This window comes from Rhinopithecus roxellana, chromosome 5 (genome assembly GCF_007565055.1).
Source record: "Rhinopithecus roxellana isolate Shanxi Qingling chromosome 5, ASM756505v1, whole genome shotgun sequence".
In the NCBI taxonomy this organism is placed as follows: domain Eukaryota; kingdom Metazoa; phylum Chordata; class Mammalia; order Primates; family Cercopithecidae; genus Rhinopithecus; species Rhinopithecus roxellana.
In genome coordinates, this window is record NC_044553.1 from 174448100 (window position 1) to 174472762 (window position 24663).

General features: G+C 42.1%; 1 protein-coding gene across 3 annotated transcripts in view; it reads right to left on the reverse strand.

Moving 5' to 3' along the window:
- Nucleotides 1–24663, reverse strand: part of ZNF609 (zinc finger protein 609) — a 238610-nt gene that overhangs the window by 43395 nt on the left and 170552 nt on the right. For all 3 annotated transcript variants that reach the window (XM_030929873.1, XM_030929874.1, XM_030929875.1), the window contains one exon: nt 23949–24174. In XM_030929873.1, coding sequence (XP_030785733.1) covers nt 23949–24174 — 226 coding nt within the window. The remainder of the gene's footprint in view (nt 1–23948; nt 24175–24663) is intronic.

A 24663-nucleotide genomic window follows, 5' to 3' on the forward strand; every position in this document is an offset into this window, starting at 1 on the left:
AAACAAAGAAGATTATGAAATATATAAAGGAGAGTCTCAATTTGTTAAAAATATAAAAATATAAAATATAAGCAACAAAAATATATGTATAATATAAAAATTCAAACAGTGATTATCTCTGGGTAATTTATTCTTTTCCTCTTGGTGAATTTTGACTTTGCTTTGTCTCCTAAATTTTCAACAATAAAAATTATTACTTTTTTCTTTTGAACCATCACAATATCTGAAACTTTTTCATCACCTGAAATAGAAACTCTGTAGCCATTAAGCAGTAATTTTCCATTCCCTATGCTCCCCACCACCCTTAATAGTCACCCTTAATATTCTTCGTCTATATAAATGTATCCATTCTAGGTACCTAAGTGGAAAAATACATCATTTGTCCTTTCGTGACTGGCTTATTTCATTTAACATGTATTTTCAAGGTTCATCCACATTGTAGCATATATCAGAACTTCACTCTTTGTGTTTTTAGAGACAGGGTCTCACTTTGTCCTCCAGGCTGGATGGCAGTGGTGTGATCATAGCTCAAGCAATCCACCTGCCTCAGCCTCCTGAGTAGCTGGGAGTACTGAGTAAACCTAACTGACAACATCCTATACAGTGATAATGAGTTTATCACTGCATGTGTCACCATACCTCATTGATTTTTTTTTTTTTTTTTGACAGAGTCTCCCTCTGTCATCCAGGCTGGAGCGCCATGGCACGCTCTCGACTCACTGCAACCTCCGCCTCCCAGGTTCAAGCGATTCTCCTGCCTCAGCCTCCCGAGTAGCTGGGACTACAGGCGTGTGTCAGCATGCCCAGCTAATTTTTTGTATTTTTAGTAGAGATGAGGTTTCATCATGTTGGCCAGGCTGGTCTTGAATTCCAGACCTCAAGTGATCCACCTGTCTCGGCCTCCCAAAGTGCTAGGATTACAGGCATGAGCCACTGTGCCCAGTTTTTTTTTTTTTTTTTGAGATGGAGTCTCGTTTCCATTGTGCAGACGTTTCCATTGTGCGTTGGCACGATCTTGGCTCACTGCAACCTCCACCCCTCTGAGGTTCAAGCGATTCTTCTTCCTCAGCCTCCCATGTAGCTGGGGTTACAGGCATGCACCACCACGCCTGGCTAATTTTTTTTGTATTTTTAGCAAAGATGGGGTCTCGCCATGTCGGCCAGGCTGCTCTCAAACTCCTGACCTCAGCTGAGCCATCCGCGTCAGCCTCCTGAAGTGCTATGATTACAGGCGTAAGCCACCATGCCTGGCCCATTTTTTCTATGTTTTTCTAGAGATGCAGTCTCACTATGTTGCCCAGGCTGGTCTTGAATTCCTGGGCTCAAGTGATCCTCCCATCTCAGCCACCCAAAGTGCTGGGATTAGAGGCATGAATCACTGTGCCAACTTTCATTACTTTTTTATTGCTGAATAATATTCAATTGTATGACTATACCACATTTTGTTTATCCATTCATCTGTTGATGGACACTTGGGTTATTTCCACCTCCTGAATATTGTGAATAATATTGCCATATATTCACATACAAGTTTTTGTGTGAACATCTGTTTTCCATTTTTTTAAGTATATACCTAGGAGTAAAATTGCTGGATCATATGTTAATTCTGTTTAGCTTTTTGGAGGATCCACCAAACTGTTTTCCACAATGGCTTGTACCCATTTTATGTTCCAACCAACAATTCACAAGGGTTCCAATTTCTCCAAATCCTCTTGAACACTTTTTATTTTCCATATTTTTGATAACAGCCATCCTAGTAGGTGTGAAGTGGTAACTCATCATGATTTTTGTGTTCATTTCCCTTATAACTAATGATTCTGAGCATCTTTTCATGACCTATTGGTCATTTAGATATCTTCTTTGGCAAAATGTCTATTCCAGTCTTATGCCCGTTTTTGAATTCGGTTGTTTGGGTTTTTATTGTCGATCTGTAGGAGTTCTTTATTCTAGATATTAATCACTTATCAGATATATGATTTGCAAATATTTTATCTCATTCTGTCTTTATTCTCTTGGTAGTATCTTTTGATAAACAAAAGTTATTAATTTTGATGAAATACAATTTATCTAATTTTTCTTTGTTGCCCTACGCTTTTGGTGTCATAGCTAAAAAATCAGGCATTACTTTTTAAATCATAAAATAATTTCAAAAATTGAAAAAAAAATCAGAGGAAAAAACAGTTGCTAGTTGTGGGGCAGAAGATGTAGGAGGCTGAGCGCAATGGCTCACGTCTGTAATCCCAGCACTTTGGGAGGCTGTGACAGGCAGATCACTTGAGCCCAGGAGTTCAGCACCAGCCTATGTAACATGGTGAGACCCCATCTCTACAAAAAATAGAAAAGTTAGCTGAGCATGGTGGCACATGCCTGTAGTCTCAGCTACTTAGAGGGCTGAGGTAGGAGGATATGTTGAGCTCAGGAGATGGAGGTTGCCATGGAGCCAAGACTGCACCACTGCACTCCAGCCTGGGTAACAGAGCAAGACCCTGACAAAAAAAAAAAAAAAAAAAAAAAAAAAAAAAAAAGAAGGAACGAAGGAAGGAAAGAAGGAAAGAAAGATAAAATTTAGGAGAAGATATAGCTCATTCTCTCTGAAATTATGCTTTGAATTCAAAGCACAGTAAGGGTAGCTAAAAAGTGTTTTAAGCATTCGTATTCCTCCTCTTATTATAATGTGACTTAGTAGATGATTGCCTGGTCCAAAGACATGTATAATAAAAACAAAGCTACCCACTGGATCAAGAGCTCATCCATCAATTTTGCCCACCATCTATGGATGGCACTGCAGGTCATTTGCATAGCATCCACTTTGGACTTACATACAAGACTCAGCAACGGTCCTTTGGTACCAAACCATTTTATGCATTTTCTGCAATTTACAGTTGAACCCTCAGACTCACATATCAAGGCAGAAGCTCTGGTAAAGGCATAACTAGGTATGTAGACACCAGATTCATCATCTGTTATATTTTAAAGACCCCTGATTCTTTTTATTATTTTTCTTTTATTTGTTTTTTATTGACACAGGGTCTCGCTCTGTCACCTAGACTGGAGTGCAGTGATGCGATCATAGCTCACTGTAACCTCACACTCCTTGGCTCAAGTGATCCTCCCTCCTCCTCAGCTTCCTGAGTAGCAAGCACTAGAGGCGCACACCACCATGCCCAGATACTTTTAAAAAAACTTTTTTGTAGAGATGAGGTCTTGCTATATGTTGCCCAGGCTGGTCTTGAATTTGGCTTAAAGCAGTCTTCCCACCTAGGCCTCCCAAAGTGCTGGGATTATAGGTGTGAGCCACTGGCCCTGTCCTTCTTTTTCTTTATACTTTTCCTCTTTTTAAAAAAATTTGTCTTAGATAAGATGTTGTTGTTTAAAACAAATAAATAATACAAATAAAAAGCTTGTCCCCACATGTATTTTGAGACAGGGTCTTGCTCTGTTGCCCAGGTTAGAGTATACTGGCAAGATCATGGCTCACTGTAGCCATGACCTCCTGGGCTCAGGTGATCCTCCCATCTAAGTTTCCTGAGTAGCTGGGATTACAGGTACATACTACCATGTCCATCTAATTAAAAAAATTTTTTTTTGATAGAGAAAGAGTCTTGCTATGTTGCCCAGTTTGGACTAAAACTCCTGGGTTCAAGTGATCCTCTTGCCTCAGCCTTTCAAAGTTCAGGGATTATAGGCATGAGCCACCACACCTGACCTACTTTGTTACCTTGTTCCCTCCCTTGAAAATTGTATTTCCTTAGCTTGGTCAGAAAAACAGTACGTGTTAAGCCTAATGTCCAGTGCTAGTAGAAATAGTTAACAATAAACATTAATAATTGTTGCTGACACACTGGTGCCAAATTATTGTTCAATTTGGTCCTATTCTCTAGAAGTTGAATATGCCTTCAGTTATGGTCTTCTCTTTGCTTTCCTAGTAAAGTCCTCTTTAATCTCTCTAGACCTCTTATAACAGCCAAAGGTCCTTTTAACCACCACTAAATGATCAAAAACCTGTTAATGGTGTCTATGTAGTTTCTATTTTTATTTCTAAAGGAGAATGACAGACATATTTGTTTACTGATGTTCGGCGTAAGGGCAAGGAGGAGGACGCAGCTACAACAAATACCTCACCTCCCAGTCAATACTAGTAGTTTTCTAAAGTTTTCCCACTCCAGTTTTCTAGTTCTCTTAGAGGTTGAGGTGGAGAAACAGATCATATGAAAGTAAATAAATTACAGTTTCTGGAAACCCATAAGCAGAGCTGCATCTTGCCTGCAGCAAGGAATGTTGCAGGAAATTGGTAGGACTGAGAGCTGAGGGACAGTTGCAAGAGGATGCCCGTGAGGAAGGCCGGTATGGAACTCTACATGCTACTACCTCTGCAGAAGCCTCAGCTGGGAGAATGTAGAAATTGTTTCCTTCCACAGCTGATCTCTGGTATGTTACTGTCTAATAATTAACTTTGACATGTGATTAGAGATTATGTGCATTTATGAGCACTATTTCCTCCAGGATGAAAGTTCAAACCAGAGATGTAGGGAAAGGGTAAATATATTCGGAAACTTCCAAGAGTGAGTTGCCTCCAGAAATGAAGAAACTAGAAAAAATTAGAACCATCTGTGGTTACGTACTAGCTAAGATTTTCTTCTTAGATTGGTGAACAGCTGTTATCTGAAAACCACTTAAAAAAATTTAGATTTACAGAAAATGAAAACCATTCTTAATAATAATAATTTTTTGAGACAGGGTCTTGTTCTGTCACCCAGGCTAGAGTGCAGTGGCACAATCAGAGCTCACTGCAGCCTCGATCTCCTGGACTCTAGAGAGCCTCCCGCTTCAGCCTCCTACGTAGCTGGGACTGTGGGACTGTGCCACTTGCCTGGCTAATTTTTTTGAGTTTTGGTAGAGAAGAGGTCTCATAATGTTGCACAGGCTGGTCTTGACCTCCTGGGCTCAAGTAATCCTCCCACCTTGGCCTCCCAAGGTGCTAGGATGACAAATGTGAGTCACTGTGTCTGGCCAAACTGTTTTTTTTTTTTTTTTTTTGAGATGGAGTCTTGCTCTGTCACCCAGGCTGGAGTGCAGTGGCGCAACCTGGGCTCACTGCAAGCTCCGCCTCCCGGGTTCACGCCATTCTCCTGCCTCAGCTTCCCGAGTAGCTGGGACTACAGGCGCCCGCCACCTCGCCTGGCTAGTTTTTTGTATTTTTTTTAGTAGAGACGGGGTTTCACCGTGTTAGCCAGGATGGTCTCTATCTCCTGACCTCGTGATCCGCCCGTCTCGGCCCTCCAAAGTGCTGGGATTATAGGCTTGAGCCACCGCACCCAGCCCTATTTTTTTTTTTTTAACTATCATACTGGCTGGGCGTGATGGCTCACGCCTGTAATCCCAGCACTTTGGGAGACTGAGGCAGGAAGATCACTTGAGGCCAGGAGTTCGAAACCAGTCTGGTCAACATAGCAAGACCCAGTCTCTACAAAAGAAAAAAAAAGTTAGCCAGACATGGTGGTACACGCCTGTGGTTCCAGCTACTTGAGAAGTTGAAGTGAGAGGGTTGCTTGAGCCCAGGAGTTGGAGGCTGCAGTGAACCATGACTGCACCACTACACTCCAACCTGGGTGACAGAATGAGACTCTGTTTCAAAAAAATAAAAACAAAAACCCAAAACCTGTATTTTAGCTCCAAATTTGTTGCTGCAATGCAAATTATTAGACAGAATGCTTTTGCCATGCTATAAATACTTATGCCCTACCAAATGTCATGTAGGCAGAACCTCCAATCAGATTAACAGCAACATCTCCAGGTTTTTATCCTACTTCTCCTGGCAAACTATTCATCCTCCATTCATGGATCTGACTATAAGGAAGGGTCAAATCATGTACGAGTCTTCCAAAACCAGAAACCTAAAGGCAGAAATTTGGTTACTGTTCCTTTAGAGAGGATACTTCCAAAGAGAATGTATACGTTATCCAGGAGTTCTTTTATTAGTAGTCTAAGTATAAATCTCTCAGGTGATCCAATAAGCAATTTGGGATAGTTTGTAAAAATGTTCAAAGCCTCTGGAGACCCTTAAAAAAATACTGACACCTAGCTGCCACCCACAGTTATTCTGATCCAATCTAATTGGGTGAGGTGTGGGGATTGGGATTTTAAAAAGTCCTACTCCCACACTCTAATGGGCAGCAAAATATGGAAACTCCTGCTAAAGAAAATGGTGTCTTCAAATTTGTCCACCTTCAAGTCTGGGATGGAGGGAAAACAAAAACCCTAAACCCTTAATTCTGAGATCTTCTGGGATTCGAGGACCCAAAGAAAGCACAAGTGCAGGCCGGGTGTAGTGGCTCACGCCTGTAATCCCAGCACTTTGGGAGGCCGAGGCGGGTGGATCACCTGAGGTCAGGAGTTCGAGACCAGCCTCAACATGGAGAAACCCCGTCTCTACTAAAAATATAAAACTAGCCAGGTGCGGTGGTGCATGCCTGTAATCCCAGCTACTCGGGAGGCTGAGGCAAGAGAATTGCTTGAACCAGCTAGGGCAACAGAGTGAGACCAGCCAGGGCAGCACAGTGAGATTCCAGCTCTACAAAAAGTAAAATAAATAAATAGATTAAAAAAAGACAGAGGAGGCCGGGTGCGGTGGCTCATGAGGTCAGGAGATCAACACCATCCTGGCCAACATGGTGAAACCCTGTTTCTATTAAAAAAAAAATGACAGCCGGGCGCGGTGGCTCAAGCCTGTAATCCCAGCACTTTGGGAGGCCAAGACGGGCGGATCACGAGGTCAGGAGATCAAGACCATCCTGGCTAACACGGTGAAACCCCGTCTCTACTAAAATATACAAAAAACTAGCCGGGCGAGGTGGTGGGCACCTGTAGTCCCAGCTACTCGGGAGGCTGAGGCAGGAGAATGGCGTAAACCCGGGAGGCGGAGCTTGCAGTGAGCAGAGATCCGGCCACTGCACTCCAGCCTGGGTGACAGAGCAAGACTCCATCTCAAAAAAAAAAAAACAAAACAAAAAAAAAAAACAAAAAAAAAACAAAAAAAAAAACCCACAAAAATTTGCTGGGTGTGGTGGTGGGCACCTGTAGTCGCAGCTACTCAGGAGGCTGAGACAAAAGAATCGCTTGAACCCAGGAGGCAGAGGTTACAGTGAGTGAAGATCGCGCCACTGCACTCCAGCCTGGGCGACAGAGCAAGACTCAAAAACAAAAAAAAAAAAAAAAAAAGAGGAACTCAACCCAGTAATAGTTGGGGTCAGAGGGTGGATGATCTACTCAGATTGAATTTGGGAAGCAATGTCTGTCATTATAATGCACATTTCTAGAAAATCTCTCTCCAACTTGTGACAATAATTATTCTGAAATTTGCATTTGCCCCTTTTATGAGTTGAACTGTGTCCTGTCCCACCCTTCCCCTGCCAAAAAAAGGTATATTGAAGTTCTAACCCCTAGTACCTCAGCAATGACCTTATTTGGAAATAGGGTCTTTTTTTTTTTTTTGAGATGGAGTCTCGCTCTGCTGCCCAGGCTGGAGTGCAGTGGCCGGGTCTCAGCTCACTGCAAGCTCCGCCTCCTGGGTTTACGCCATTCTCCTGCCTCAGCCTCCTGAGTAGCTGGGACTACAGGCGCCCGCCACGTTGCCCGGCTAGTTTTTTTGTATTTTTTAGTAGAGACGGGGTTTCACCGGGTTAGCCAGGATGGTCTTGATCTCCTGACCTCGTGATCCGCCCGTCTTGGCCTCCCAAAGTGCTGGGATTACAGGCTTGTGCCACTGCGCCTGGCCTTGGAAATAGGGTCTTTACAGAGGCAATCAAGATATCAAGATAAGGTCATCAGGGTCTGCCCTAATCCAGTGACTGGTGTCCTTATAAAATGGAGCAATTTGGACACAGATATGCACAGAGGGAAGACAGCCATGTGACTGGAATGATGCAGCTACAAGGCCAAGGAACACCACAGATTGCCAGCAAAGAGCAGACAGAAGAAAAGAAGGATTCTTCCCTAGAGCTTCAGGAGACAGATGGTCCTGCCAACACCTTGATCTCAGACGCCTAGCCTCAGGAACTGTGAAATAATAACTTTCTGTTGTTTTAAGGTACTCAGTTTTTGGTACATTGTTACAGCTGCCTAGGAAACTAATACAGCCCCAAAGGCAGATGTGGTGGTGATTAAATCAGTCAGATTTTACCTTAACTAGCCTTACTGAATTGCTGCTAGACTGCAGTCTAAGTGGTTCGCAGATAGGGTTGGTGGAGAACAGTGGTGATGGCAGCAAACCATAATTTCTTGGGGAGCATTTTTTACAATAAGCATGTCCAAGCTCCATCTTGTTTATTTAATTTTTAAATAAAGACAGGTCTCACTATGTTGGCCAAGCTGGTTACAAACTCCTGGGCTCAAATGATCCTTCCGCCTTGGCCTCCTAAAGTGCTGAGATTACAGGTGTGAGCCACTGCACCTGGTTCCAAGCTCCATCTTGAACTTGCTGATTCAGAATAGGAGCAGGAGACAGCTAATATTTTATTTTATGTTTTTTATTTTATTTTGAGACAGGGCCTCACTGTTGCCTAGGCTGGAATGCAGTGGTGCAATCACAGTTCACTGCAGCCTCAGCCTTCCTGGACTCAGGTGATCCTCCCACCTCGGTCTTCCTAGTAGCTGAGATAACAGGCGCTTGCAACCAAGGCTGGCTAATTTTCTACTTTTTGTAGAGATAGAGTTTCCCCATGTTGCCCAGGCTGGTCTTGAACTCCCGGGCTCAAGCAATCTGTCCACTTCAGCCTCCCAAAGTGCAGGGATTACAGGTGTGAGCCACGGTGCCCGGCCAGTTAACATACATTTTAAACAAGATCCCCAAATGATATCAGTGACTTGCTCTGATCCCCCCTCCCCTCAATTCTCCCACAGTAACTGCTGGGTTTACTAGCTTAAGTAAAAGGATAAAACTTTGGGTCTTCTCTAAATTCATCTGTAGATCCTAATCAAAATTTCAGCACTTTTTTTTTCTATAAAAATTCACAAAGATGATCCTAAAATTTACATGGAAATGCAAAAGGCCAAGTAAAGCCAAGGCAATCTTGAAGAAGTACAACAAAACTGAAAGACTTATACTACTAGGTAACAAGATTTACAAAGCTGTAGTTATCAAGATAATGTAGTATTGACACAAGAACAGGTAAATGTATAAATGGAACAGAAAATAACCCATAAATAAACCCACACATGTTAACTGGTTTATGACAAATGTGACACTGCTGTGCAACGGGGGAAAGGATGGTCTTTTTAGTAAGGTGCTGGGTCAATTAGATATCCATATAAAAAAATAAGAATCTTGACTCCCAACTTACACCCTAAACAAAAATAAATTCCAGATACATTGTGGATGTAAATATGTGTATATATATATATATATATACATACACACACAAGGTTCTCAGAAAAAACATAGAAGAATGTATTATCTTGGGATGGGCAAAACTTTGTTAAACAGGGCACAGAAAGCACTAACAATAAAAGGAAAAAACAAGAATTTTAAAAATATAAAATAGACTACATAAAAATGAAGACAAAGACACCATTAACAGAAAAGTCAAGACACAGAATATATTTATATCACGTAAATCTCATGAAGGACTCATAACCAGAATATTCCTATAAATCAATAAGAAAAAGACATACAACCTAATCCAAAAATGGGCAAAAGACTTGAACAGACACTTTGTAAAAGAGATTTCCAAATGGCCAATGAACACATGAAAAGATGCTCAATTTCATTACTCACCAGGGAAATGCAAATTAATACCACAATGAGATACCACTACACACCACCAGAATGGCTAAAATGAAAAAGACAAATAAGGTCAAGTGTTGGCTAGAACGTAGAGCAATCAGGATTCTAATACATTGGAAGTAGGAATGTAAATTGGTTTAGACATTTCCGGAAACTTGTGATATCTATTCAAGTTGATCATACACATACCTTGTGATTCAAGAATTCCATTTCTAAGTATAGATAGATAGGAATATGTATATATGTATATATAGTCCCAAAAAGACATGTACAAGAATTTTCACAGCAGTGCTTTTTATAACAGCCTCAAACTGCAAATAACCCAAATGCCCATCAACAACTGAATAACTAGCAGTATACTCACATAATGGAATACTATAATAAAAATAAACAAAGTTCAACAACATGCAACAATATGGATGAATCTCACTGGCATAATGTTGAACAGCTCAACATAAAAAAGCTCATACTGTAATGATTCTATTTACATGAAGTTCAAAATGGGTAATACTAATCTATGATATTAATGGTGAGATTGGTTACCTGGGGTGGGGAGAAGGGCTAGCTATTAGAAGGGAGGCATGAAAGAGGTTTTGGGGTTCTGGCAATACTGTGTTTCCTCATCTAGGTGCTGGTACCACATGGTGTGTTCACTTTGAAAATGCAAACTTGCACACTTAGGATTTGGGTACATGTTTATATTACTTTCAGTAAGACCTATTAATAAAAACAAAAACAAAACCTTTGGGTTTGTGACTCCTGTAGACAAGTGACTGGGAAGATAACAAAGGATAACAGATTAGGCTACGCCAGGATTAGCCAAGATGCAGGTCAGTTCTATACTTTAGGCAGCTTGCCCAATCTCTAGGGCAGCAGACTAGTCTAGTATCTAAGGCAACAGCACATGGCAGAAAAGGGGAGGGTTCCGCCTTCTTCATCTACTCTTTCTCCATACTTCACTCCAGGAGATTTTCTGCATAATTCTAAGGAATACACTGAAAGCTAAAAAGCAAAAGGGAGCTTCATAAATGAGAAGATGCACGGTATTTCAAGTATATTGAATGATCTAGAAAATTTTCAAAAGGTGGGGATAATCAGAGTCAAATAAGGAGAATGCAGGTTGTTCACCAAATTAGTTCAGGGTTAAAAGTTTCATTTGAATATGAGTTCAATGGGGGTAGAAAATTATTTGACAGCAGTCTTTTGGGCTGCTTTTAGATACCCTAAGGAGAAAACAGAGTACAATCTGGGGGAGGGGTGACTGCTCAATTTCTCACCATAGCCTTTTTGTCATATAGCTTGTTGCTATGGAGAAGGCCGTGAAGGCAGCAACTAAAGGAAATAAAGGATCTGGCAGGAGTAAGCACAGGGATAGTAGATTAAACAAAAATTTCTTGAGCAATTAGCGAGTAGCAGGGCCTATAAATGACATACTTTTCTTGTTTTTCCTAACCCTTACCCCTCTGAAAGTACACGGGCTTGGTTTACCACTATAATTTAACAGAAACACAGAGAAGCCTGAATGGGCCTAACAAAGCATAAGCCTGGCAGACAAAACACAAGGCCATTTAGCAATGCGGCCTAATGCCAGGAGGAATCAGCTACCTACCCACCCTATCCTGGGGAAATTATCTCCAGCTGCCTAAATTATAAAGTTGGTGCCCTGTGATTTCTTTGTTCTGTAAAGCCTGAGGGAGATGGAATAATGAGGTATCAGAAGAGGTGGAGAACAGCCCCTTGTTTCATAGAGTAGTCAGAGAGAGAGAGAGAGAGAGAGAGAGAGAGAGAGAGAGAGAGAGAGAGAGAGAGAGAGAGTTAAAGAGAGAAATCGAGTTAGTTCTCACCGGTATCATTAAGAGGCAGCAGCAGCCTCAGTAGCAATAGCTTGGGAGCAAAGCTCTGCTTGAACTAGTCTGAAACTACTGCCATGGGAGAAAAGGCTAGTTGCCAACTTTGTTAATAGCTTCTGCCTATCATTGTTACAGCAGCTTTATCAAATAGGGCAGGGCCAGGACCTGTTTTTAGCAGTGTAAGCACTAAGACCAGAGGGCTCAACATCTTCCAGCAGATCTCATCACAACCAATGACTAACAGACAATTCCCTCTTCTGTTCCACATAAATGATTACAGAATTGTAAATATCAGAGCTAGAAGGACCATATAGATCATGTAGTCCAACCTCCTCATTTTACAAATAAGAAAATTAAGGCCCAGACTAGTCAAACGACCTTATTAACAGAGAAAGAAAACACCAAGACTCTCAAATAGGACTTTTTCCCCTTTGAATCATAATTCAAAGTTAAGTTAGTTAGGGCTAGTGATAAATCCCAGGCAATACCAGTAAGAAATTTATTGCCTAGTTATCACTCACCTGAATTCATAAGTATCAGGATGATTTTGATAACAATAGGTCTGGGTTTTGTTACTGAACTATAAAAAGAATCTCATTTGCAAATGACCTTACCTATCTGGCAAGCTCACAGCCTAGTCACCTACATATACTGCCTGACTATGCTTTGTTTGGGGGGAGGGAGGAGATGGGTGAGCGTGCACAAAGGGGAGAATATCTCTCTCCCCTGGAGATTAGTCTATTTTGCCATTTGCAAAATGGAACTCAAAAAGCCCGTGACTGAAATTTTTCCCAAGGTCTTCCGGATTTAAATGTATGACAGTGGACATATAACACAATCCACAAAGGTATATAAACACACCACTGCTCTAAAGTATCCTCTGGGAGTAAGCTGCTTGGTGGGAATCTGTTGGCTGTTGTTTTTGGTGGGGGAGGGGTGGGAGAAAGTAGGTACTGATTTCCCTAATGAAAATTTCCTTTGTGTGGCTGCTGTTGCCATGTGATGGTCTGTTGCTATGAAGATTTGTGGTGCCAGACAATGGCTGCTAGGCTCTTTATGACTGTGCTATTGGTAGAGCTATTTCTTCCAGATTCAAGCTGGTATGCAATTGGCTAAACAGTGGAGAAAGCTTGGTTGTTATTGTGCCCCATCTCTCCTCTAGGTAAGTATTGCCTGGGGCAAGACTGAAGGTGAAGGGGCATTAATTATAGCATATGAGAAAGAAAAACCAATAGCTGAATGCCACCTTGCTTTTCCAGTGCAAATATCTAAAATTAGATATTTCACAGTTCACACACATACTTTTCTACATCAAAATTACACAGGAAAAACCAAGGGTAACTACGAAGGTTACCATTTCCATGAAAGAAGATTAATGGAGAGCCCCTTTCCTTTAGTGAAAAGGATAATGACCCACAGCTGGGATCTGCAATCAGATGAGGATCAAGAATAGCTGGGGCAGGTTCTCAGCGGAGCTACCACAGGCAGACTAACTTCCTGCTAAGCAAAACCATAGCCTATTACTCTGATAATGAGAAAACTGCAGCCCACAGACCAAAGTAAAGGGCTCAACCACAGAGTCTGAGGTAGGGCCGCATGTTCTCCTGGATAACAGGGGCCAGAGTACACAGAAGTCACCATGGGTCTGTTTAGATGTCAGATACTTACCCATCCTCTTCATACTCCCACACAATTACTCTTCTTTCCATCTCAGAGTATATACAGACACACACACACAATATATATATGCATGTCTGTGTATATATATTTTAAAGATCTAGCCCCTATGCTGTCAATACCATAAGCCAGTAGTTAACATATGGCTATTTAAATTTAAATTTCATAAAATTAAACATTCAGACTCTTGGCCAGGCGCGGTGGCTATATGAGGCATGAGATTGGTAAACTTTTTTTTTTTTTTTTTTTTTGAGACGGAGTCTCGCTCTGTCGCCCAGGCTGGAGTGCAGTGGCCGGATCTCAGCTCACTGCCAGCTCCGCCTCCCGGGTTTACGCCATTCTCCTGCCTCAGCCTCCCGAGTAGCTGGGACTACAGGCACCCGCCACCTCGCCCGGCTAGTTTTTTGTATTTTTTAGTAGAGATGGGGTTTCACCGTGTTAGCCAGGATGGTCTCGATCTCCTGACCTCGTGATCCGCCCATCTCGGCCTCCCAAAGTGCTGGGATTACAGGCTTGAGCCACCGCGCCCGGCCAAAACACGTCACTTCTAATAGAAGGTTACAGAAAAACAAAACAAAACAAAAACAAAAACCAATACTTTATTTATGGACCAGGTATGGTGGCTCACACTTGTAATCCCAGAACTTTGTGAGGCTGAGGCAGGACGATTGCTAGAGCCTAGGAGTTTGAAACCAGCCTGAAAAACAAAGTGAGACCCCATCTCTACAAAAAAAATTTAAAACAAAAAAAATTAGTTGGGCATGGTGGTGTGTGCCTGTAGTCCCAGCTACCTGGGAGGCTGAGGTGAGAGGATCACTTGAGCCTGCAGTGAACCATGATCACACCACTGCACTCCAGCCTGGGAAACAAAGCAAGATTCTATCTCAAAAAAAAAAAAAACAAAATAAAACAACAACAGCCAGGCATGGTGGCTCATGGCTGTAATTCCAGTACTTTGGGAGGCCAAGGCAGGTGGACCTGAGGTCAAGAGTTCCAGATTAGCCTGGCCAACACGGCGAAACCGCATCTCTACTAAAAATACAAAAAAAAAAAAAAAAAAAATCAGCCAGGCGTGTGATTCCAGCTACTCGGGAGGCTGAGGCAGGAGAATCATTTGAACCCAGGAGGCACAGGTTGCAGTGAGCCAAGATTGTACCACGGCACTCCAGCCTGGGTGACAGAGTAAGACTCTGTCTCAAAAAAAAAAAAATAAAATAAAATAAAAACAACAAACAAACAAAAAAACCCTTTATTTATAGACATTGAAATTTGAATTCCATGTAATTTTCATGCCTCACAAATATTGTTGGGTTTTGCGTTTTTTTCAACCATTAAAAAATATAGGCTGGGTGTGGTTGCTCATGCGTGTAATACCAGTACTTTGGGAGGTGAGGCGGGAGGATTGCTTGAGCCCAGGAATTCAAGATCAGCCTGTGCAACGTAGTAAGACACTGTCTCTACCAAAAAAAATTTTAACTACCCGGGCATAGTGGCATGCTCTGGTGGTCCTACTTACTTGGGAGGCTGAGGTGGGAGGATTACTTGAGCCTGGTAGGCTGAGGCCGCAGTGAGCCATGATTGTGCCACTGCACTCCCGTCTTGAAAGAGCAAGACTGTCTCAAAAAAATATATATATATACACACACACACACACTATTCTTAGCTCATAGGCCATACAAAAGCAGGCAATGTGCTACTGTAAGACAACTACTACATAAAGAATGGAGAGCTTTTCGATCGGAACCGCCATCTTCCAGTAATTCAACAAACACAAAGGTTAAGAAGAGAGGCACCCAATATATGTTCTCTAGGCCTTTTAGAAAATATGGAGTTGTGGCCGGGTGCAGTGGCTCATGCCTGTAATCCCAGCACTTTGAGAGGCTGAAGTGGGGTATCACCTGAGGTCGGGAATTGGAGACCAGCCTGACCAACATGGAGAAACCCCGTCTCTACTTAAAAAATTACAAAATTAGCCGGGCATGGTGGCATATGCCTGTAATCCCAGATACTCGGGAGGCTGAGGTAGGAAAATCGCTTGAACCTGGGAGGCAGAGGTTGCGGTGAGCTGAGATCGCGCCATTGCACTCCAGCCTGGGCAACAAGAGCAAAACTCTGTCTAAAGAAAAAAAAAAAAAAAAAAAAAAAAAAGAAAAGAAAAGAAAACATGAAGTTGTTTCTTTGGCCATACATATGCGAATCTATAAGAAAGGTGATATTGTAGACATCAAGGGAATGGGTACTGTTCAAAAAGGAATGCCCCACAAGTGTTACCATGGCAAAACTGAAGATCTACAGTGTCCCCCAGCATGCTGTTGGCATTGTTGTAAACAAACAAGTTAAGGGCAAGATTCTTGCCAAGAGAATTAACGTGTGTACTGAGCACATTAAGTACTCTAAGAGCCGAGATAGCTTCCTGAAACGTGAAGGAAAATGATCAGAAAAAGAAAGCCAAAGAGAAAGGCACCTGGGTTCACCTGAAGCAGCAGCCTGTACCCAGAGAAGCACACTTTGTGAGAACCAATAGGAAGGAGCCTGAGCTGTTGGAACCTCTTCCCTACAAATTCACAGAATAATGGGTGTTAAAAAAAAAATGACCTCAGGACTGTAAAAATGTTTCCCTTCATTGAGTAGAAGTGTTGTGTCCTCTCCCCTAAAAAAATATTTAAAGCAGGCCGGGCGCAGTGGCTTAAGCCTGTAATCCCAGCACTTTGGGAGGCCGAGATGGGCGGATCACGAGGTCAGGAGATCGAGACCATCCTGGCTAACACGGTGAAACCCCGTCTCTACTAAAAAAAAATACAAAAAAAAATAGCCGGGCGAGGTGGCGGGCGCCTGTAGTCCCAGCTACTTGGGAGGCTGAGGCAGGAGAATGGCGTAAGCCTGGGAGGCGGAGCTTGCAGTGAGCTGAGATCCGGCCACTGCACTCCAGCCCGGGCGACAGAGCAAGACTCCCTCTCAAAAAAAAAAAAAAAAAAAATTGTGTCCTAATTCATTATGTAATGTTTTTATTTTCAAATTTACTGTATTTCTTGCTGAAAGATGTGAGGTAGCTTATTGTGCAACAAATTACTCAACTGGTTAGAAAACAGCCAAATATTATTTATGAAATATTTGTATTGATTTGAAGACAGTGCCTCTAAATCATCATGGAAGAAATAAAATAATTTACAAAGCTAAAAAAAAAAAAAAAAAAAGAAAACAAAAGAATGGAGAGTAAGGCCTGGTGCAGTGGCTCTTGCCTGTAATCCTAGCACTTTGGAGGCTGAGGCAGGCAGATTATTTGAGGCTAGGAGTCTGAGATAAGCCTGGCTAACATGGTGAAACTCCATCTCTTCTTGGAGGTTTCAGTGAGTCAAGGTCACACCATTGCACTCCAGCCTGGGTGACACAGTGAAACTCCATCTCAAAAAAAAAAAAAAGCAACAAGAATGGAGAGTAACGGAACTTACTTATATGGTAGTAAGATTTCTACATTCCACTTGAGATATTAATTTTAATTACACTGTGAAAAGTTAAATCTATATATTGTAATTCCTAGAGAAACCACTAAACAATTATACAGAGATGAAGAGTGAAGAGTCAAGAGATGACTAGGGAGGTTTGAGCCTAGAAAATTAGGAGGATGGTGCTGGGCGCGGTGGCTCATGCCTGTAATCCCAGCATTTTGGGAGGCTGAGGCGGGTGGATCACCTGAGGTCAGGAGTTCGAGACCAGCCTGGCCAATATGGTGAAAACCCATCTCTACTCAAAATACAAAAATTAGCTGGGCGTGGTGGTGGGCACCTGTAATCCGAGCAACTTGGGAGGCTGAGGCAGACGAATTGCTTGAACCCCGTAGGTGGAGGTTGCGGTGAGCTGAGATCGCGCCATTGCACTCTAGGCAACAGAGCGAGACTTTGTCTCAAACAAAAAAAACGAAAAAGAAAAAGAAAAAAAAGAAAATTAGGAGGATGGTAATGTAGGTGTAATGAAGAGAAATAGAGAAGAGAAAGAAATTTTTGGTAAAAAATGGTGAATACTCCTTTTTAGACATTTGAATTTAATAAATCAGTTTCTGGTGATGTTCATCAGTGAAACTATTAGGCAAAAGGTCAAGTATAGAGATAAAGTTCTGGGTATTGTTCATACAAGGTAGACAGCTAAAGACATGGATATATAGGAGAGGACTTACAATAGAAAGCTGCTAAAGTAATAGCTTTTGGAAGTTATGATATATGAAGGCTATGCAGAGCAGAAGAGTGGCAGATTCTGCTAATTTCTTCCCCTTTCCCTTAGTAAGAGTCCCTATTTTGTGTGGGGAAGTAATGTATCCAGCTAAAAGGCTACATTTCTTTGCCTTCCTTGCACACAGGGTAGCCAACAAGATGTAAGCAGAAGTCTTATGGTGTGGCTTCTGGGAAACCTCTCCAAAGGTAACAGACTAAGATGGGAGGCAGGTGCTTTTTCTCTTCTACCTTCCTTTTCTTTCAAGACTGGAAAGTAAATGTGATGGCTGGAGCTACAGAAGCAATTTTGCAATAAAGAAGTAACTTTAAGGAGCCTGAAACAGTGATTCCATTGTGACATCATCATACCAGCCCTAGACTACTTGCCTACCTACCTCCAAATTCTCTTATATTAAATCATTATTATAGTTTCATTTCTTCTCCAAGCAGCTAAATGCCATTCCTAACTCAATGTTTCCTCAACTTTCCCCAGTATGGCACACACAATAAATGAAAAAATATATTGTGGATAAGTCTGTTTGCCTGTGGGAAAGACAGCAGGGCACCAGCTGCTACAGACCCTATCTAGAGGCTGATAGGACTGAATTGACCAATATTTCAGCATCCTGAATCTCAACAGGAATTTCTGATTAAATGAATACAAGGAGGATGAGAGACTGGCACAAAATAGAGAGAATAACCAGTTATAAAGATAAATGAGATTTATGACCAAGGCAAGAGAGGAGAGTTTCAAGAATAAAGAAATAAGAGAGCTAATAGAAGTCTAGGAAGGACTGAGAGAAGACCTCTGGAAAACTGGTATGAGAAATGTTTCAGTCAAATGGTGGTAGAAGAAATCTGATGACAGGATGTTATTACAATAGCAAGCAGGGGCTGGGCATGGTGGCTTACACCTATAATCCCAGCACTTTGGAAGGCTGAGGCGGGCGGATCACCTGAGATCAGGAGTTCGAGACCAGCCTGACCAACATGGAAAAACCCCATCACTACTAAAAATAAAAAATTAGCCGGGCGTGGTGGCGTATGCCTGTAATCCCAGCTACTCGGGAGGCTGAGGCAGGAGAATCACTTGAACCCAGAAGGTGGAGGTTGCAGTGAGCCCAGATCATGCCATTGTACTCCAGCCTGGGCAAGAAGAGAGTAACTCTGTCTCAAAAAAAGTCTCTGCTCCTCCTGTCTGACAGAGAGCCACATATTCTCTGACATCCTAGCTCACTGCAACCTCCGCCTCCTGGGTTCATGGGATTCTCCTGCCTCAGCCTCTGGAGTAGATGGGATTACAGGCATGTGTCACCACACCTGGCTAATTTTTGTGGTAGAGACAGGGTTTCACCATGTTGGCCAGGCTGGTCTCAAACTCCTGGCCTCAAGTGATCTACCTGCTTCAGCTTCCCAGTGTTGGGATTACAGGTGTGAGCCACCATGCCAGTCCACTTGTTCGTTTTCAAGTTGCCATAGTCAACCAGTGTTGGATCCATGCTGATTCCATGTTTCTTTTCTTTTTTGAGATGGGGTCTCACTCTGTCACCCAGCCTGGAATGCAGTGGCACAATTATAGTTCACTGTTGCCTCGAACTCCTGGACTAAGTGATCCTCCTGCCTTGGCCTCCTGAGTAGCTGGGACTACAGGCACAAGCCACTGTGCCTGGCCCTGATTCCATGGTTTAAGGCATAGATTAAAAAAAATGTTTTTTTGTAGAGATAGGGTCTTGCTATGTTACCCAGGCTGGTCTCAAACTCCTGAGCTCAAGTGATCCATCTGCATCAGCCTACCAAAGTGCTGGGATTACAGGCATGAGCCACCACACCTGCCCTGCATAGATTTTTATAACTTAAGAGCTGACACGTTGGGCATGGTGGTTCATGCCTGTAATCCCAGGACTTTGGGAGGCTGAGGCAGGATGGTCACTTGAGGCCAGGAGTTTGAGACCAGTCTGAACAATGTAGCAAGACTCTGTCTCTATAAAAAATTAGCTGAGTACGGAGGCACATGCCTGTAGTTTTAGCTACTCAGGAGGCCAAGGTAGGAGGATCACTTCAGCTCAAGAGTTTGAGGCTGCAGTGAGACATAATGTTGTTGCTACATTCCAGTCTGGGTGACACAGCTTGACCCTGTTTCAAAAAAAAAAAAAAGAAAAGAAAAAGAAAAAAGAACTGACAGGTCCTAATTGGTCACCTAGTTCAACTTAAGAGGTAACTAAGGCCCAGAAAATTAAGGGATTTTTCCAAGGTCATAATGATAGTGGCAGAGATATAGAAGTCTTCAGATTTTTACTCTAGTGCTCCTTCCACTATACCATAAATTCTTCCATAAAGCACATTTGCCAAAGTAAACTACATCACTGGTATTGGCCTTTGGGTTAGTGCTACTATCCAAAAAGGAGAACCTATAGCATCTCCTAGAACTCTAACCTAAAGTCAGCCTTGCCTTTCTTTAAAATACCGCACAAGCCAGTAAGCAATTTTGTGTCCCTAAAAGTACATAGTCTGCTTTAAGGCTTCTTATACATTTTTTCAGGATCCTAGATTAGAGTTAAGCCTTGCGAACCCAGAATAGACTTGGTAGTTTTTTTTTTTTCTTTTTTTGTGAGATGAAGTCTCACTCTGTTGCCCAGGCTGGAGTGCAGTGGCACAATCTCGGCTCAGTGCAACCTCCACCTCCTGGGTCCAAGAGACTCCCCTCCCTCAGCCTCCCAAGTAGCTGGGATTACAGGCTAATTTTTGCATTTTTAGTAGAGACGGGGTTTTGCCATGTTGGCCAGGCTGGTCTCAAACTCCTGATCTCAAGTGATCCACTTGCCTCGGAGGTATTCAGTATTTTGATTTGAAGTGAGGTGAGATAAAGCAAAATCCAGTGGAACCAGCCCTTATGTAGTGCTGAGAATGTCTCAAAAACAAACAAACAAAAAAATTCTACGTTACACTTGGGTCTTCTTAACAGTTCCATGGTTTAATCTAGTCAAGTAGGATCTTCGCAGTGCTTACTGAATTATGAACAGCCTAAAAAGATTCATGGAATCTGCAGGAATTTGAAAATGCATCCAAGGTTTAAAGTGAGTGACAGGGAGAGAAGAGGAAAGAAAGAAGTAACACTGTAGGACAAGTAGGCAAAGAAACTAGGAATAATTGAGGCCATGACTCCTACACCTGTTCTCAGCAAGGTGGCTCAGTTCTATAGGGACCTCAGTGTCCTCCATTCCCCTCAGAGGCCAAGCATTCACAGCTTCTCTCTGAGCTGTAAGGACTTTTCTGTTTGAAGACAGTGTAGTTTGCTGGACAAAGAGACAGACAGAAGTACAAAATGTTGAGAGGCAGACAAAAAACCTAGAAGTCTGGAAGAATTTTTTAAAAAGTATCTGTATATAGTTCTTAGGATTAACTTGAGAACTGACTCGGTATACTGGATCTTACAGATCTTCAGAGAATGATCTTTGCAGGAAATCTCTGTTACCTGAAGATGAAAAGGAATGTGAACCAACTGTGATCCCAATTCAGACCTTCGTCAACTGACAGTTCAGGTGAAGGCCCTCTGGGGTGACCAGAAAGCAAAGAAAAGATGAGTATATTATTGCAGACAGTTCTCTTTCCCTTGGGATGAAAGAAAAAATAAAGAAGAGAGCTAAGCCTTGAAATACAGTAAGTGGGAGAAAACCTGGTATTAAAAGTAGGATTAAAAATCTTACAGATTTAGACAACGAGACGGATCTCAAACCTGGTGAAAGCAGTATTTATTCTGAGTTTCAGAGAAGATTTAGATTTTTGGGAAGTATTTTGACACCATTCCTAAGTTCAAGCAATATTTTAATATCCTCTAGATATATATTAAGATAGATCCAGAAACGACAATAACATAGATGCAAGCATTCCTTCATTCAAACAAATATATTTTTCTTTCTTTTTTTTTTTTCTCTGTCGCCCAGGCCGGAGTGCAATGGTGCGATCTCGGCTCACTGCAACCTCCACCTCCAGGGTTCAAGCGATTCTCCTGCCTCAGCCTCCCAAGTAGCTGGGATTACAGGGGCATGCCACCACAGCCAGCTATTTTTTTGTATTTTTAGTAGAGATGGGGTTTCGCCATGTGGGCCAGGCTGGTCTTGAACTCCTGACATCAGGTGATAAACTGCACCTGGCCTTAAACAAGTATTTTCGACAGTCTACTACCATAGGTGTCAGTTGCCACCTATGTTAAGTACCTTGAATACAATGGTGAGCAAAACAGACTGCCTGATCTCAGAACTTCGAACACAGTAGAAGAGATTCACATTAAGAGAAAAATAATAAAATGATAAAGTTGCAAACTGTGATGTGTGCTATGAAATAAAGTACAGAGTACCTTAAGAGTACATACTGGACTGGGCGTGGTAGCTCACACCTGTAATCCCAGCACTTTGGGAGGCTGAGGCAGGTGGATTACAAGGTCAGGAGATCAAGACCAGCCTGGCCAGCATGGTGAAACCCCGTCTCTACCAAAATTACAAAAATGGGCTAGGCATGGTGGTGCACGCCTGTAGTCCCAGCTACTCAAGAAGCTGAGAGAGCAGAATCGCTTGAACCCGGGAGGCAGAGGTTGCAGTGAGCCAAGATCGCGCCACTGCACTACAGCCTGGGTGACAGAGTGAGACTCTGTCTCAAAAAAAAAAAAAAAAAGTACGTAACAGGGGAACTTGGTAATAATAGGCTGCCTGTGACAACCTGACAAACCTGAGAGCCTTTCAGAGCAAATGATTTACAAAAAAAAAAAAAAAAAAAAAAAAAAATTATGTGTTAATTTTGCCCTGGCAGGAAGGGATCCTCAGATAAAAAGGTATTCATTGTCCTTATGAGAGTGAAAGCACTAGCCTCACTCTCTCAAAGTTTTTGTTAGGTTCACATAAAAAAAAGCATCTTGTTCTTGGAAAAGAGTCACCATCATAAAGACAAGCAGAACAAATAGGAAGGAAATTGATTTATTCTATCTTCAATATACTGAAGCAAGAGGCCTTGAAGGTTGCTTGGTGGCACAGAGATATGGTCTGGATATGTCTGTCATTTCAACAGACTCTGACTATTCAGACATTTGTCCATAAGCAGACGACATTTTAAAAATCAGATAGCCACTTTGTGATTTTCAGATTGTATATTTTATACACATATCCAGAGTTAACCTCTAGAGTTAAACTATCTCTCTACCTTCTCTGCATCAGCATCTACCACTCAGGCACACAATAAAACCCATTAGCAATGTTATTCTGAAAGCTGAAGATGTATTATATCCCTAATGATGAGACAGACAAGAACACAGAGTTCTTAACCTGTAACATCAGCACCTATTGCATGGTAAACTTTAAATAAATACTGAATGACAACAAAATATTCAGGGGAACAGACTTTTGTTAGAATGAAATGCCTGAATTTCCAGGGGCAGACTGACAAAATAGCTCTGTGATAATCAGAGATGATTAGCTGTGCTCCTCTGGGTCTCTAAACTCCTCAGAGTGAGGATAGTTTGAAAGTCTGGTTACTGATGCAGAAACATGATGGGACTCTGAGGCCCAGGCTCTCTAACCACATATACTCTGACAAGGACTTGGATTCTTTATAAAAAGAATACGCAAAAATCAAAGTGCCACCAGATGTTACCAAAAGATCTGAAATACCCCATTAAGTCCCTTTACACTTCCTTCCATTTTTTCAGGTTCATGAATTTCCAAAACAGAAGACATTCCATTCTCAGGGGCAAATGGAACATGCAAGAAGTCTGGATGCCTTGGGCAGCAGCAACCTACAGTGAGTCAACTGCTTAGTGGATGCCTGAAAATAAGACCATCTAAACATCTCCCCGTTGCCTCAGCCTATAAAATCTGTACCAAGTGACAGATACATGAAGTGGTGTGGGTGGCTGGGCAATGAGGCAATCAGTGGGAAGAGTGAGCTGGCTGTACCTATCTATAGGTGTTAAAAAAGGCAAGAGCTGCATATGCAATGAGCCAACATTAAGTCAATTTAAGAGTGACTATTCTTCATCCCCTTGACTCCCTCAGCTGCCCTTTTGTTACTTTTTCTCTTCAGGCCTGACCTCAAATTTAATTTATAATTTAACTCTCCCATATAAAATAATAGAAAGGATATGGAGAATACAGATACAGTTTGAATTACCTCCCCAACACCTATCACATGACTGCTTAAGTACCAGGATCAACACTGTTCAATAGCTATGAAGGGAAGATAATTAATCTAAAAAACTGGTATTGGCAATCTCTAGAAGCTGGGAAATTTTCCTAAGTCTGCTAAAATCCTCTGTGTGGGTATATCCCACAGACTGTGGACACTTGAGACTCTAATAACCACTTGGCAATATTTACAACAATAAGCCCCTGGTGGCTCCCCTGCAGAAGCAGGTTGAGAAGGGATGGGAAAGTCACATATCACACTTACCATCTTCTGTTTCCTGCCACACGATGCCTTCAAGGTTGACGCTAGTTCCAGGTTCACAGGGGCCCAAGCACTCAGGCTCTGTGGCTAGAGCCACATCACATGTGTTGACCCCAACTGATCGGGTACGAACCATGATCTGCTCACAAGGAGATGAGATGTCATTATTGACCACTGGCACCAAAAGGTGTATTGGCAGCACTGCTGGTGTGGAAACAGGGGACTCCATCTGTGGGGGGGGAAGAAAAAGTAGTAGCTGAGTTGCAGGGAGAACATTTAGAGGAAATACCTTTTCTGTATTTAATCTAGTCCTATATCTATTCCTGTCAGAGTGCAGACGGCTATAAGTAAAACTTTGGTTCTTCCTTTCAAGTTCTGGCTTATGATACCACTACAAATCTAGTGGTTTAGATGAGAGCATCCTGTGCTAAAAGAAACTCTTATTAATGAGCATATAATGATCTTATTAATGATTCTTATTAATATGATCTTCCTCATAAACTACACTTGGCTAAAATTGTTTTTTAAAAAGTTCTATTTTTTCTCATCTCATTTAAAAGTCTGTAATGAAAGAGAATCAGGGCCAGATTTCAATAGTAACAGAGCACACAGACTGATGAGAAAGACAAGGCCCAGCATCTGAGCTAGGTTCTGCTACCACCACACTATGCTTCCTACCAATCTATCATTCAGCAAACAGTACATTAGTCTGGCATAA